This window comes from Diceros bicornis, chromosome 18, assembly GCF_020826845.1.
Source record: "Diceros bicornis minor isolate mBicDic1 chromosome 18, mDicBic1.mat.cur, whole genome shotgun sequence".
NCBI lineage: Eukaryota > Metazoa > Chordata > Mammalia > Perissodactyla > Rhinocerotidae > Diceros > Diceros bicornis.
In genome coordinates, this window is record NC_080757.1 from 37,865,394 (window position 1) to 37,877,201 (window position 11,808).

The window sequence follows — 11,808 nt, forward strand, 5'->3', positions numbered from 1 at the left end:
GGAGAGGGGGAAATGAGAGGTGGGAGAAGGAGAGCGGGGGTGTGGGGCGCAGGGTGGAGAGGGCGGAAAAGGAGGGTGAGAAGGAGGAAAAGGCGACGGGGAAAGGAAAGACACGCACAGAGGAAGAAAGGGGGGAGGGCGCGAGGCCTGGGCCGCCAGGGAGGGGACGGGCGGGCGGCGCGGAGGCGGGGCGGCGGGCGGCGCACGAGCGGGCGGCGCTGTCAGCGCGAGGCGGCGAGCGGAATGCAGCGGCCGGAGGCCTGGCCACGTCCGCACCCGGGGGAGGGGGCCGCGGCGGCCCAGGCCGGGGGCCCGGCGCCGCCCGCCCGAGCCGGGGAGCCCGCGGGGCGGCGGGTAGGGAGCGGGGGGCGCCGGGTCCCGGGGCGGCGGGGGCTGGGCTGGGGGCGGGTGGGGGGAGCAACTCACAACTGGCGCGCCGGCGCCTGGGAACTTGGGGCCCCCACTGAGCAGCCCAGGGAGGGGCCCAGGCCAGGGCCGGCGAGAAAAAGTTCCTCCTGGTGCCGGCTCGCGAGGAGGCCTGTCCTGAGTCCGCGTGGGGCTGAACTGAAGTTCTGGATCAGTTCGCAGCAGTGATGGGAACTGCTTGGGGGTGGGGGTGGATTGAGATTCCGCTGGGAGGGGGTGTGGAGTGCGGGTCCGCCCCGGCCTCGAGCTCCCATGGGCCGTGGGCTGACGTGCGTGCCTTTGGAGCCCCCCCCGGGCCAGGGGGCTGGGGGCGCGCTCAGAGCGCGGGTCCAGCCTCGGCCCGGGGTCAGCTGGAAGGAGGAGGCTTGGCGCCGCTGTCCCCCCGGCCCAGGTTCTGTGATACACTCTGACTCGGGCTCTGGAGCAGTCAGTGCATGACAGAACTTGGGCCCGGACGGACCTTCTGCACCCAATGGGCACAGGGCCCACCCAGGGCCTGCAGTGGAACATCTGCCTGGGAGTGGAGTAGGCACCGGAGCTGGCTCATGTGGCACAGGGTTGGGCCAGAACCAGCTGTGGACTTTTGGGACTCGGGTCGCTGGAGCGTGAGGATGGACTCCTGGGGCCAGCAGATCCCATAGAGCCGGTGACCGGGTGTCCTGTCTTGAGTCAGGGGCCAAAGGAGCTCTCCCCCGGTGTCAGTTGCAGGAACCTTCCCTCTACACCATCAAGGCTGTTTTCATCCTAGATAATGACGGACACCGCCTGCTGGCCAAGGTAACCTCCCACCCTCACCAGAGAGCCCCTGAAGACACTGTGCTGCAGCCCCAAGAACAGGCGTCCCCACCCAGCTTATTCTCCTGTCTCAGGAGAGACTCCACTGTGGGCTCTGTGACGCAGAGCAGCTCAGCTTAGAGCCCTCCAGAGGTCATTCTGTCCATTCTCCTGCCTTGTCAGACTGCTGGTCCCTGCAGGGGGGAACATGTCTCCTCTGTTTCTACTCCGGTTCCCTGAAATGTCTTTTCATCATCCTTTCCACTGGCCAGCTGGGCCCTGGGCATGGAAGGGACCTCCTGAGGCGTCAGTGGAGTGTTGAGCTTGGGACCCAGGAGTCCCAGTCCTCAAACTCTGAAAAACCAACCTCCATTTTTCTTCTACAGCTTGGGAAACACCCAGGATTTAGTCTGAGGAGTCTAAGAATTTAGAACCAGACAGGATTTTAGAAATCATATAATCCAGCTCTTTCATTTCACAAATGAAGAAAATGTGGTCTAGAGAAGCTAAATGAGTTGCCTGAGGTCACAAGTGTTAATATCAGAACAGAGATCTGAGCTCAGGCATTTTGACTTGAAGCTCAGGAGGGTGGCTTTCAGTGCACCAACTATTCTGTTATCTGGTATCTCTCCCAGTGAACATGGCCTGGGTAAACCAAACTAGGATAATCCAGAAATAAATGTCTACTATCAACACAATTAACTATAGTAGGACTATAGCATCTAAACTAGCTGTGAAATGCATTACAGATTTTTTGTTTGTTTGGTGCTGAAACTTTTTGTTTTCGTGACATTCAAATGAGCCTGTTCACCACAGCAGTGGCAGCAGACTACTAATTTGCTGGTACTAAGTAGCAAAATCCACATCTAGAAAAGTGAAAGCTGAGCTGACCACACCTCGCCCCCAGCAGATGGTCAGAGGTGGACCAGCAATGGCAAAGGCTGCAGGGCCTCCTCCCAGCGGGACCCATCTATGTTCAGATTAAGAAACTGCATCAAAGAGAGAGGCTCACCAAACCCAAACAAAAAAACATTGATTTAGTTATGTAATGTGTGCCAGGGCCTTTTCCTTAGATATTTAATCTTCGCCATAACGCTGTCTGAAGTCAGACCATTCTTGGTGTTGAATCCCAGCTCTGCCCTTTACAACTGTGAGATGTCGGGTAAGTTACCTGACTTCTTCACGCCTCAGTTCCCCATCTATAGAATGGGGATAAGAAAGTAGCTGTTATGGTTGTTGTTGTCGTGATGAAGGACCCCTGGCTCTGCCATCTTTCCTGTCGACTCAGGTTCATGTAGAAACAGTGTGACCTAGTGACCACACCAACCCTTAGCACACTGCACATCTGCCGAATAGGCAAAGGCCTCCAAGAAATCAGCAGCAAACTCCAAAAGCAGGCCTCAAAATTCCTCTGCTTTTTATAACTTTCTTTGCTGAGAATTTGTGTTTATGAGAAACAGTGAGCAGCCAGGCCTAGAGGGCAGTAAAGCACAGATGGGGCAGGGCCCGGCCAGGTGGCACAAGTGGTGAAGTGCTCTGCTGCGGCGGCCCAGGGTTCACCAGTTCGGATCCTGGGCACGCACCAATGCACTGCTTGGCAAGCCATGCTGTGGCGGCGTCCCATATAAAGTGGAGGAAGATGGGCACGGACGTTAGCCCAGGGCCAATCTTCCTCAGCAGAAAAAGAGGAGGATTGGCAGATGTTAGCACAGGGCTGGTCTCCTCACAAAAAACAAAAAAAAAAGAAGAGATGGGGCAACATCCAGGGAGGTGCCAGTCTCTGCAGAACGGCTATCAGCCCTTCTTCCCTTTTTCATAGTATTATGATGACACATTCCCCTCCATGAAGGAGCAGATGGCCTTCGAGAAGAATGTCTTCAACAAGACCAGCCGGACTGACAGTAAGTGTCTGCCTCTTGCTCGCCCAGAACGCCCAGATGTACACCGTCGTCTTCTCCATCTGGATACATCTGTCCCCGTCGGCCTTACACACCCACAGGCAGTTCCTTTTTCTTCAGAGGTTCTTTTTCCTCTTCTTCCCAGCTGTTCTCCTCTTCCTTCCTCCAGAGAACCCACCACCTAATCCCCCGCCCCCCGCCCCCAGCACACCTAGACCCCTCTCTCAGCAGAAAAGGCCAGCTGTATTTTGGGTCCCCCACCAGCCTGGGGCCGGTCCAAGGCATTGCACATGGTGGGAGGTGGGCAGAAAGTCAACCTTGACCTGGGTTTGTTGACTCCTCAGAATGAGGCAATCGCTAGAAATAGAGCAGAGGGTGGGGGGAAGGACAGAGTAGCCTAATGGTGGTGTCCCTAGTGCTAGTCTTTCCAAAGGATCCTTGGAAAGGGAAGAGGACACGGGGAGAAGCACAGAGCTGGAGATGAGGAGGAGGGGCCAGGCCGAGGTGGCCAGAACTGAAAGCCCCCTCCTCTTCTAGGTGAGATTGCATTTTTCGGGGGTATGACCATCGTCTACAAGAGCAGCATTGACCTCTTCCTGTATGTGGTGGGCTCATCCCATGAGAATGAGGTGAATTCAGGAGGTTGGGGTAACAAGGAGAGTCTGTCTGTGGGGGAAGGGCTTGGAGTCTGGGGTAGAAGCTGGGATCTGAAGGCTTACCATTGGTACCCCTCGTGGGTTCAGGGGACAGGGAGCAGCCAGAATGGTCCTTTCTGGGACAGTGCATATCCATGATGCCCCTTCAGTTCCTTGGGAACCTGAAATGAAGTCCTCTGCAGGGAGCCCTTGTTTCTTTCTTAAACATCACTAGAGAAGGGGACACTCAGTGTCCCGCAGTGGGGCGCTCTAGTGCTTCCCAACCCGTACACGGGGTGGTGGCCTCTGAGGTCAAGCTGCAGTCAGCTCCAGCCTGTCCTCTCTGGAAAGGGACAACTGCCCATGCGGGTAGGCTCTGAGGTCTCCTTTTAGCCTTCTCAACCTCAAGCTCTCTCATTTTCCTCCTCCCGTATCCACCCGCCCCCAGCTGATGCTCATGTCTGTCCTCACCTGCCTGTTTGAGTCCCTGAACCACGTGTTAAGGTGAGTGAGGTTCTCTGCCCTCCAAGGCCCCCATCCCCCAGGCCTTGCTACATCACAGAGGCAGGGCCCTTCCTCCCTGCTTTTCTCCTGAAGTCCCCACAAGCATAAGACTGGAGCCAGAGAATCCTCCTCCAAGACCCCTGCCCTCTACCTGACCACTGTGATACCATCACCCAGGGCAGAGCCACGTGAGGGTGTGGTCAGAGAGAGGCAGCAGCTAAGTAGTTTGCCTGAGGTTACAAGCTGTTTATATCAGAACAGAGATTCAAACTCAAGTTTTTTGACTTGAAGCTCGGGGTGGTTTTCACTGTACTCCCATTCAGTTATCTGGTATCTATCCCAGTGAACATGGCCTGGGTAAAGCAAACTAGGATAATCCGGAAATAAATGTCCACAAGTCAACACAATTAACTATAGTAGAGATACAGCAACTAAACTAGCTATGAAATGCATTGGGGTGCCATGGTGGGCGCAGTGTCAATGCCCCAAGTGTGTGAGGTTGGGCAAGTGGGGCTTAAGAAAGCAGACCTGTGCTCTGCTCAGGAATCCCTTGTACAGGCACCTCCCTCAGTGCCCTTGACATTGTCCTTCCCAGTGCTTGTTGACGGGAGTGGTGGGGAATGGGTGGAGACAGAGGGTCTGCCTCACCCAGGCAGGGACCCGGCTCCTCCTGGCCACGGGGAGGCTCAAGAGCTGTGTCTGCCTTCAGGAAGAACGTGGAGAAGCGCTGGTTGCTGGAGAACATGGACGGAGCCTTCTTGGTGCTGGACGAGATTGTGGATGGCGGGTGAGGAGGGGTGGAGAGAAGAGAGGCTAGTCAGGGACACTCACAGCGGGAGGTGCCTTTGAGAGTCATCAGCTCTAGGTTGTACCCAGCACAGTGTGGCTCTCTGGCCAACTTCTCCCTCCCTCAGCATACTCCCGGTGATCCCAGCCCCCACCCTACTCGTGAGGATGGAGGTTGATTTCAACGTTAGCCAAAGTCAAGAAAACAAGAAAGTAATCTGATGTCAAACTATGGCTGACTGTTGGATAGGCGGGGTTTAGGGGAGAAGGTTTGATCTCCGGTGCCCAGGAGAAGCAGGCAGCACGGATATCTACCTGCGCCTCCCTGGAAGGGCTTCATTCAGGCAGAGCCCTGCTGCCTCCACACCTCCCACTCTAAGAGCTCCATTCCAACATCAGCTCGATCCATGACCTGGGCCTGATACTTAATCTCCCTGAGCCTCACCTTCACCGTCTTTCAAATGGAGATAATAACGGAACTGCCTCATCGGGTGTGGGGATTCAGTGAGGTGATGCAGGTGAGGCTCATGGTTCTCGTTTAATAAATGTTACCTCCTATTGGTATGCTATTACTGTGTATTCTTAGGAAGCTGGGAGCCCTTATGAGAAGGGTTGGTTAGTGCATTTCCATGGGAGGCAATATTCAGGGAGAAAAAGGAGTTCTGCTTCTGGGACAAAGGATAATAGAAACTGATCACCTTAAAGACAGCTACATGCCTCTATCATTACATTCATTTTATATATGAGGAAACAGGCTCAGGGGCTGGCCCTGTGGCGTAGCGGTTAAGCGCGTACGCTCCGCTTCGGCGGCCCGGGGTTCGCAGGTTCGGATCCCTGGCGCGCACCGACGCACCGCTTGTCAAGCCATGCTGTGGTGGCGTCCCGTATAAAGTAGAGGAAGATGGGCAAGGATGTTAGCCCAGGGCCAGTCTTCTTCAGCAAAAAGAGGAGGATTGGCATGGATGTTAGCTCAGGGCTAATTTCCTCACAAAAAAAAAAAATAGGCTCAGAGATTCAAGTAACCTCCCCAAGGTCACACGGCTAGGGAGCAGCAGGGTCAAGATCTAAAACCAAGTGCCTGGTTCTAAAGATTGCTCTCTCTCCACGGCACTGTACCACACTGCCTGGAGATGGGTGTCCTGTGGGATTCCTTCCTCCTTCCTTCCCTCTATATTGACTGCCTGCTAAGGCAAGGCCTTGTGCTAATTGCTGGGACCCAAAAGTGAGCAGAATAAGACCAAGTTTTCTGGAACCAGAAGTATATACAATTTGATGGAACCTCTTTAAGGAAAACATACACACAATTACAAATACGAAATGAGGTTCAGGGCCTTGGAAGGGCCTGTGCAAGAGAGGATGTAAGCTCTTTATAAGCTTCCAGGTCTGTGCCCTCAGGAGGCCCAGTCCCTGCCCCCTGAGGAGCTCACAGTTTCCCCCAAGGAAAATCAGGGAAGGGTCAGTCAAGGCAACGCCTGAACTGGAGTCTTGGCCTGGGACGCTTCTGTTCTTCTGGGATGAAAGGACGTCTGGTGAGGGAGCCTGGGGTTGGCGGTGCTCCAGTGATGGGGCCTGGAAGAGGCTCTCAAGAAATGTGCGTTCACTGCCCTGGGACTGGCACAAAAAAACTAGGCTTTTGCCCTGTGGAGGCGTCACCAGGTAAGGAGGAGCACTCAGTCCCTGTGGTCTCTATCCCATCCACAGTGACCAGCCCTCACACCCACACCCCTGCACACACCCAGATATGGCTCCATGGCGCCCCCACTGCATCATGAAAGAGTGTCCACTAGCTGAGAAAAGCCTTGATATTTGGGTCTATCGAAAGGGAAGACAGATTCTGATTTTTGGAGTTCCATTTCTTTCGTGTATGGCATGATGCGGTGGCATAAAATAATAGTGAAACAAGATAGGAACCCCAGGGGGCCTCCCTTCCTTCCCCACGTCTGAATCCATCCCTAGATCCAGAAGGTGAAGTGGACTTCCTAGAGCTCGGAGTTTTGTGAGTCCCTGCCTTTGACACCCTGATGTTCTAGACTGGACTGCCATCACCCCATGTTAAACCTTTTGCCCAGTGATGACCAAGTGTGTGACCACCAGGTTTGAAGTGTAGAAGAATCGGAGCGAGGGCTCCCCGTGGTGAGGGAGAGTTCTGACTTGAGGAATATCAGTGGGAAGGTGCCCTGGAGGGGGAATGTTGCAGGATGTGGTGAGGGAGGGCAGAGGCTTAGCAGGGAGAGGTGGCAGAGGGGAGGATCATGTCAATGATTTTCCGCCTGGTTTCTCTCTCATCTTGTAGCGTGATTCTGGAGAGCGATCCCCAGCAAGTGATCCAGAAAGTGAATTTTAGGGTAAGAGTTGTCCTGCATGCCCCTCACTCTCATCTCCTCCAGGCCGCCCTTCCCATCCTCCCCACCTCCAGTCCTCCCTGTGTGTGGGGCTGTTAGGGCCGGAATGGTGGAAACCCAAGCTCCTCCAGCAGAAGCGCCCACTAGGTTGATGCACTTGTCAGGGGAGCAGCAGTTTTGGGGGTGTACTTAGTAAAAGAGATCTCCTGTCCTCTCCTCTGTAGAATTGCCAAGTGCCTCACCATCCTCCCTGGTGGGAAGTACAGTCTGGGGAAATAAATAAATTTTTAAAGAGACTCCAGGTGGCTGCCTTGGCCTTGAGGTTGGGGAGCGGGGGTATAGACAGACTCTCCCTGCCTAGTTTGCCTTCTCATGTCTGCATGAAACCTTCCCTCCCCTCCTTGTTCCATAGACGGGCCCCGGGGGTCCTGGCTTCCAAGTGACGGGCTGCAGGACTTCCACTAACGGGTGATATGGGTGCAGTTCTGGATCTCCTAACTACTGGATCCCCTAACCACTGCGTCCCCTCACCCCGCCCCCAGCCCCTTTCCTTCATCTCTCTTTCTTCACCCAATGCCCTCGCCCTGACCTGACCACCCTCTGACACTGCTTCCTCGCAGGTGGATGACGGTGGCTTGACTGAACAGAGCGTGGCCCAGGTAGGCCCCCTGTGTCTGCCTTGGCCAGAAATGGGCTAGAAGGAGAAGGAGAGCAGAGCCTCCCGGGGGCAACCCGTGGGGCTATCAAGGCTGAGAAGTCAGTGGTCCTGGAGGGAGGGGATGAGGCAGTGACAGGCATCTCTTGGAGAGTCACTGGAGGCTTCCGGAGTCTCCAGGGTGGTGCAGAGCTGGGTATTAATAAACAATGCACACCCTACCAGCAGCCCACCTGATCGCCTGGCTTGGTATAGTTGGATTGAAACCCCTAGGTGAGCTTCCCACCCTGGAGTTGGCTGGGTCACTTGTCCCTCAAAGCAGTCTGGGGACTCAGGCCCCTGATGCTCCCCTCCAGCAGAAAATGATACCAAATAGGAGTTTTCCTCCAAACCCTCACCCCCTGCTGTTTAGGGTCCACACTGGAATTGTTAAGGGACCTTTAAACCTGTGATAGGATCTAACTTTCTCCACTCACCACTTGTCACCTTTCCCCTGAGTGACCTGGCTGTGGAAAAGTCCACCCTCGCCAGTCCCCTGCATGGTCCTGTCTGGGGGTGCATGTGGGGCAGGGGGGCGGTTCCTGGATCTGTGGCCTGACTGGTTTCCCAGCTGCACAGACTTCTGTTTGTCAGGCCGACTGCTTGACCTCCTCCATTCTGTCTGTCCGCAGGTCTGTCTGCTCAGACTAATCCTGCTTTTATGGAGCTTCCTGCCCGGGCACTAACTACCTCCTGCTGTGGTGGCCCAGGCTGAAATGGGCCTGCGCCAACCCGTGTGGAGTCCCAGGTGTGGTGCCCACTTTCCTGTGACTGCCCTTCATGCTCACTCTGCCTCTCCCTTCTCCTGGTTCCCCATGCCTCCTCATACCTTGCTTGGATGAATGCAGCTGCATGGCAATTTTCAGGGCAGAAAGAGGTTAGGGAGCAATGAGCAGGGCAGATAAGAACACAGGTACTGGTGTGAGTCATCCCAAGTTGTATGTTTCACCTTACCACCTACAAGCTGGGTGACCTTGGGTCAGTTACTCAATGTCTCTGGGCCTCATAATCACAAGACACTCCTCATAGAGTTTTTAGGAGAATTAGATGAGCTGTGCATGGAAAGCTCTTAGCACAGCTCCTGTTTTTCCAAAGGGGGAAAGAATGAAGACATAGCACTTTTAATGGAATTCTTGAGAAAAAAACCAAGGAAGTTGCAGGTGGTCAATGGGGGAGGAAATGAGGAGAAAGTTAGATTCAGGCTAGAAGTGGGAGAACCCCAGAGCCAGGCTGTCCCTGAGAGAGGAGGGAGACTGTGTAGGAGGAAGGGACATACAGTGTGGGATGGACCTTCTTTGGAGGGGAATGAGGCTTAATGGCTGGAGGGACCATCTGAGGCACATCCCTGGGGTCCCCACCATGTTGGCCTTGGGTGTGCACAGTTGTACGGATTTGTGTCAACTCAGACTGAGGCTGTTTCCTCAGCAGGATGTGAGAGTGACATCTGATTGCAGGTGTCCTGAGGCAGCGTCTGGCCAGCCACCCTTTGCCAGCTGTGCCACATCAGCAGCGGGTTGGGGTGGGGTGTTGAGGACACACTGCCAGCCAAGGCCAGAGCTAGGGGTTTGCTGAGGTGTCTGGGCACAGATAGTGTCAGGCCTGAGCCCAGTCTCTGCCTGGACGTGGCACTGTGGGCGCGGCTTGCATGGCACGGGTTGGGGAGACAGGGCTGCTGCCACACCCACACACCCACAGCTGTAGACGCAGGAACCAGGGCCGGGCAGGCTGCACCCTGGGCTGGGAGCTGGCTGCAGCCAGTTTGGGCTGCTCTTCCCTTTGATGGCCTGTCCCCACTTAAACCAGGCAGCGATGAACGGCTGCCACCTAGTGCCCAGGGGTTGCAGGGACACTTAGAGAAGGTGGGCTGTAGCCCTCTCCCTCACTGCAGTTAGCACTTGACATTCCCCCCAATTCTTTCTCTCATCCTTCCACCCCCACCCCCAGGTTCTTCAGTCTGCCAAGGAACAAATTAAATGGTCGTTACTGAAATGAAGGCTGTGCGTTCAAGGCTCCTTGCCCCCAGACCATTCACCCAGTCCTGGCAAAAGCTCACAGACCCCAGGGGACAGGAGCGGTCCCTCTGTATCCCCAGGTGCTCCCAGAACTGACTCCCAAGGTCTGTGGCCAGGACTCTGAGATACACAGGTTTGGCTTCAGCACTGAGTCACCCCTTCTCACTGCCCTGACTTGCCGCTTGGGCCATGAGAACCAGCTGAGTTGCCTTAACTCAGACCTTAGGCATCCTCGGCCCCCGAGCCCTAATAAACCTTGCCTCCTGCCATGGTCTTCTTCTTTCTTGGCCTGGGAAGGGTGTGTGTTCTGATAAGGGCTCCTGCACTCTGTGTGGCTCATCTCCAGGGTGCCCAGTACCAGGGCATATCCTTGTGATGTGATTGGGGAGAGGGGTGGGTCAGAGGAAGGGGACGATTTAACATAGCGAGGGAGTGCGACACTGATACCACGGGGCCCCACATGTGGAGAGAGGGCTGGGGATGATTGTGTGACAAGGTAAAAGTAATAATGGGAGGAATGGCGCATACTGGAGGAAACGGAGAGCAAAAGATGGCACACACATGGCAGCCCGCTGGAGATTCTTTGAGTCACTTTTTCCATTCCCAGGCTCCAGAAGGGAAGGGCGTAAGGCTTCCTCAGGGCACACTGAGGAACAGCACGCCTGTTTTTCTTGGCATGCCCAGGACCGCGGAATTCCTATACTGGCATATACCCTGGGCACTAGAGGCAAGCTTGCCCTGGTGGGCCTGGATGCTAGGGGAGAGGAAGCATCGGCCAGCCCCCACCGTGCATAAGAGTCCAGAGCACCCAGTGGGCTCCAGAGGGTGTGAAGAATTGCAGGTCCCGAGGGAGAGAAGGGTGGAGGGGGATCCCAGGGGCAAACGGAAAGGATAGAGCGACTTTCTGAGCGACGCAACTCCCCTTCTCTCTCCCCGTCTCAGAACTCCCCATTTCTCCCTTTCTTTCTGTGACGGGTACACTTTCTGCGCCCAGGTTCATAAGTCACGAGAGTGTCTAACGTTTCGTCCTCGAACAGCTCGTTTTCCTCGATCCGTTGCTCACCGCAGCCGCCAGTCCACGCTCCACCCCGGCCCCGCCCCTCGCTGGGGCCGACCGCCTCGGGGAGCCCCGCCCCGGGACCGCATCCGCGATCCTATAGCGCCGCCTGGAGGGAAATGCGGGAAACGCGCTCCCTTGACTAACTCCGCCCCTAGGGCGGGATCTTGCTCCTGCGCGTTCTTCGCCGGCCTCCAACACCCGCGACAGGACGTTGCCCTAGCAACCAGCATGCTTGACCCGCCCCGCGAGTTCCGCGCCAGCGTGGGCACAGGAATTTCTGCCAGCCGCAACAGTAAGGAAGCGGTGAGCCCTGGGTGTTAATAGAGGCTGTCCCTGCGGGTTATCATGTCCTACATTATAAAACTCTAAGATTGGATATTTATAATGGGCATGACTACTTCTGTAATTAGAAAAAATGATGAAGATATAGTTATGTAAACAAATACATTGTAATCGCTGTGTACGTAACCCATTCCAGTAAGTAATGCAAAAAGGCAACTCGGAAGGGGAAGAGTATGCATTAAATACTGTAGAGTTCAGAGGCTAGTGTGGCGACGGGAAATGAGAAATTCTCCAGAAATACTTAGGCGAATATGCGGCCTTATCCGGTGCGCGGCTTCATCCGCCGTCCCTAGATGACCGCGGGGACAGGAGGGCCAAATTCACTTCCTAGCAAC

General features: G+C 55.3%; 1 protein-coding gene across 1 annotated transcript; it reads left to right on the forward strand.

The window, feature by feature from the left end:
- The first annotated feature begins 243 nt into the window (after positions 1-243).
- On the forward strand, positions 244-10,388 carry COPZ2 (COPI coat complex subunit zeta 2). Its single transcript, XM_058560777.1, has 9 exons — positions 244-354; positions 1,129-1,203; positions 3,020-3,101; positions 3,636-3,727; positions 4,182-4,237; positions 4,947-5,024; positions 7,317-7,368; positions 7,986-8,024; positions 10,004-10,388. Exons 1-9 carry the CDS (start codon positions 244-246, stop codon positions 10,049-10,051), a joined length of 633 nt encoding a protein of 210 aa, XP_058416760.1. The 3' UTR covers positions 10,052-10,388.
- The last annotated feature ends 1,420 nt before the right edge of the window (positions 10,389-11,808 follow it).

Excerpts from the sequence above, each read along its gene's own strand:
- COPZ2 (XM_058560777.1), top strand. The coding sequence starts at position 244 with ATGCAGCGGCCGGAGGCCTGGCCACGTCCGCACCCGGGGGAGGGGGCC. Across the intron at positions 7,369-7,985 it reads TCCAGAAAGTGAATTTTAGG|GTGGATGACGGTGGCTTGAC; the intron begins GTAAGAGTTGTC and ends GCTTCCTCGCAG. Across the intron at positions 8,025-10,003 it reads CTGAACAGAGCGTGGCCCAG|GTTCTTCAGTCTGCCAAGGA; the intron begins GTAGGCCCCCTG and ends CCCCACCCCCAG.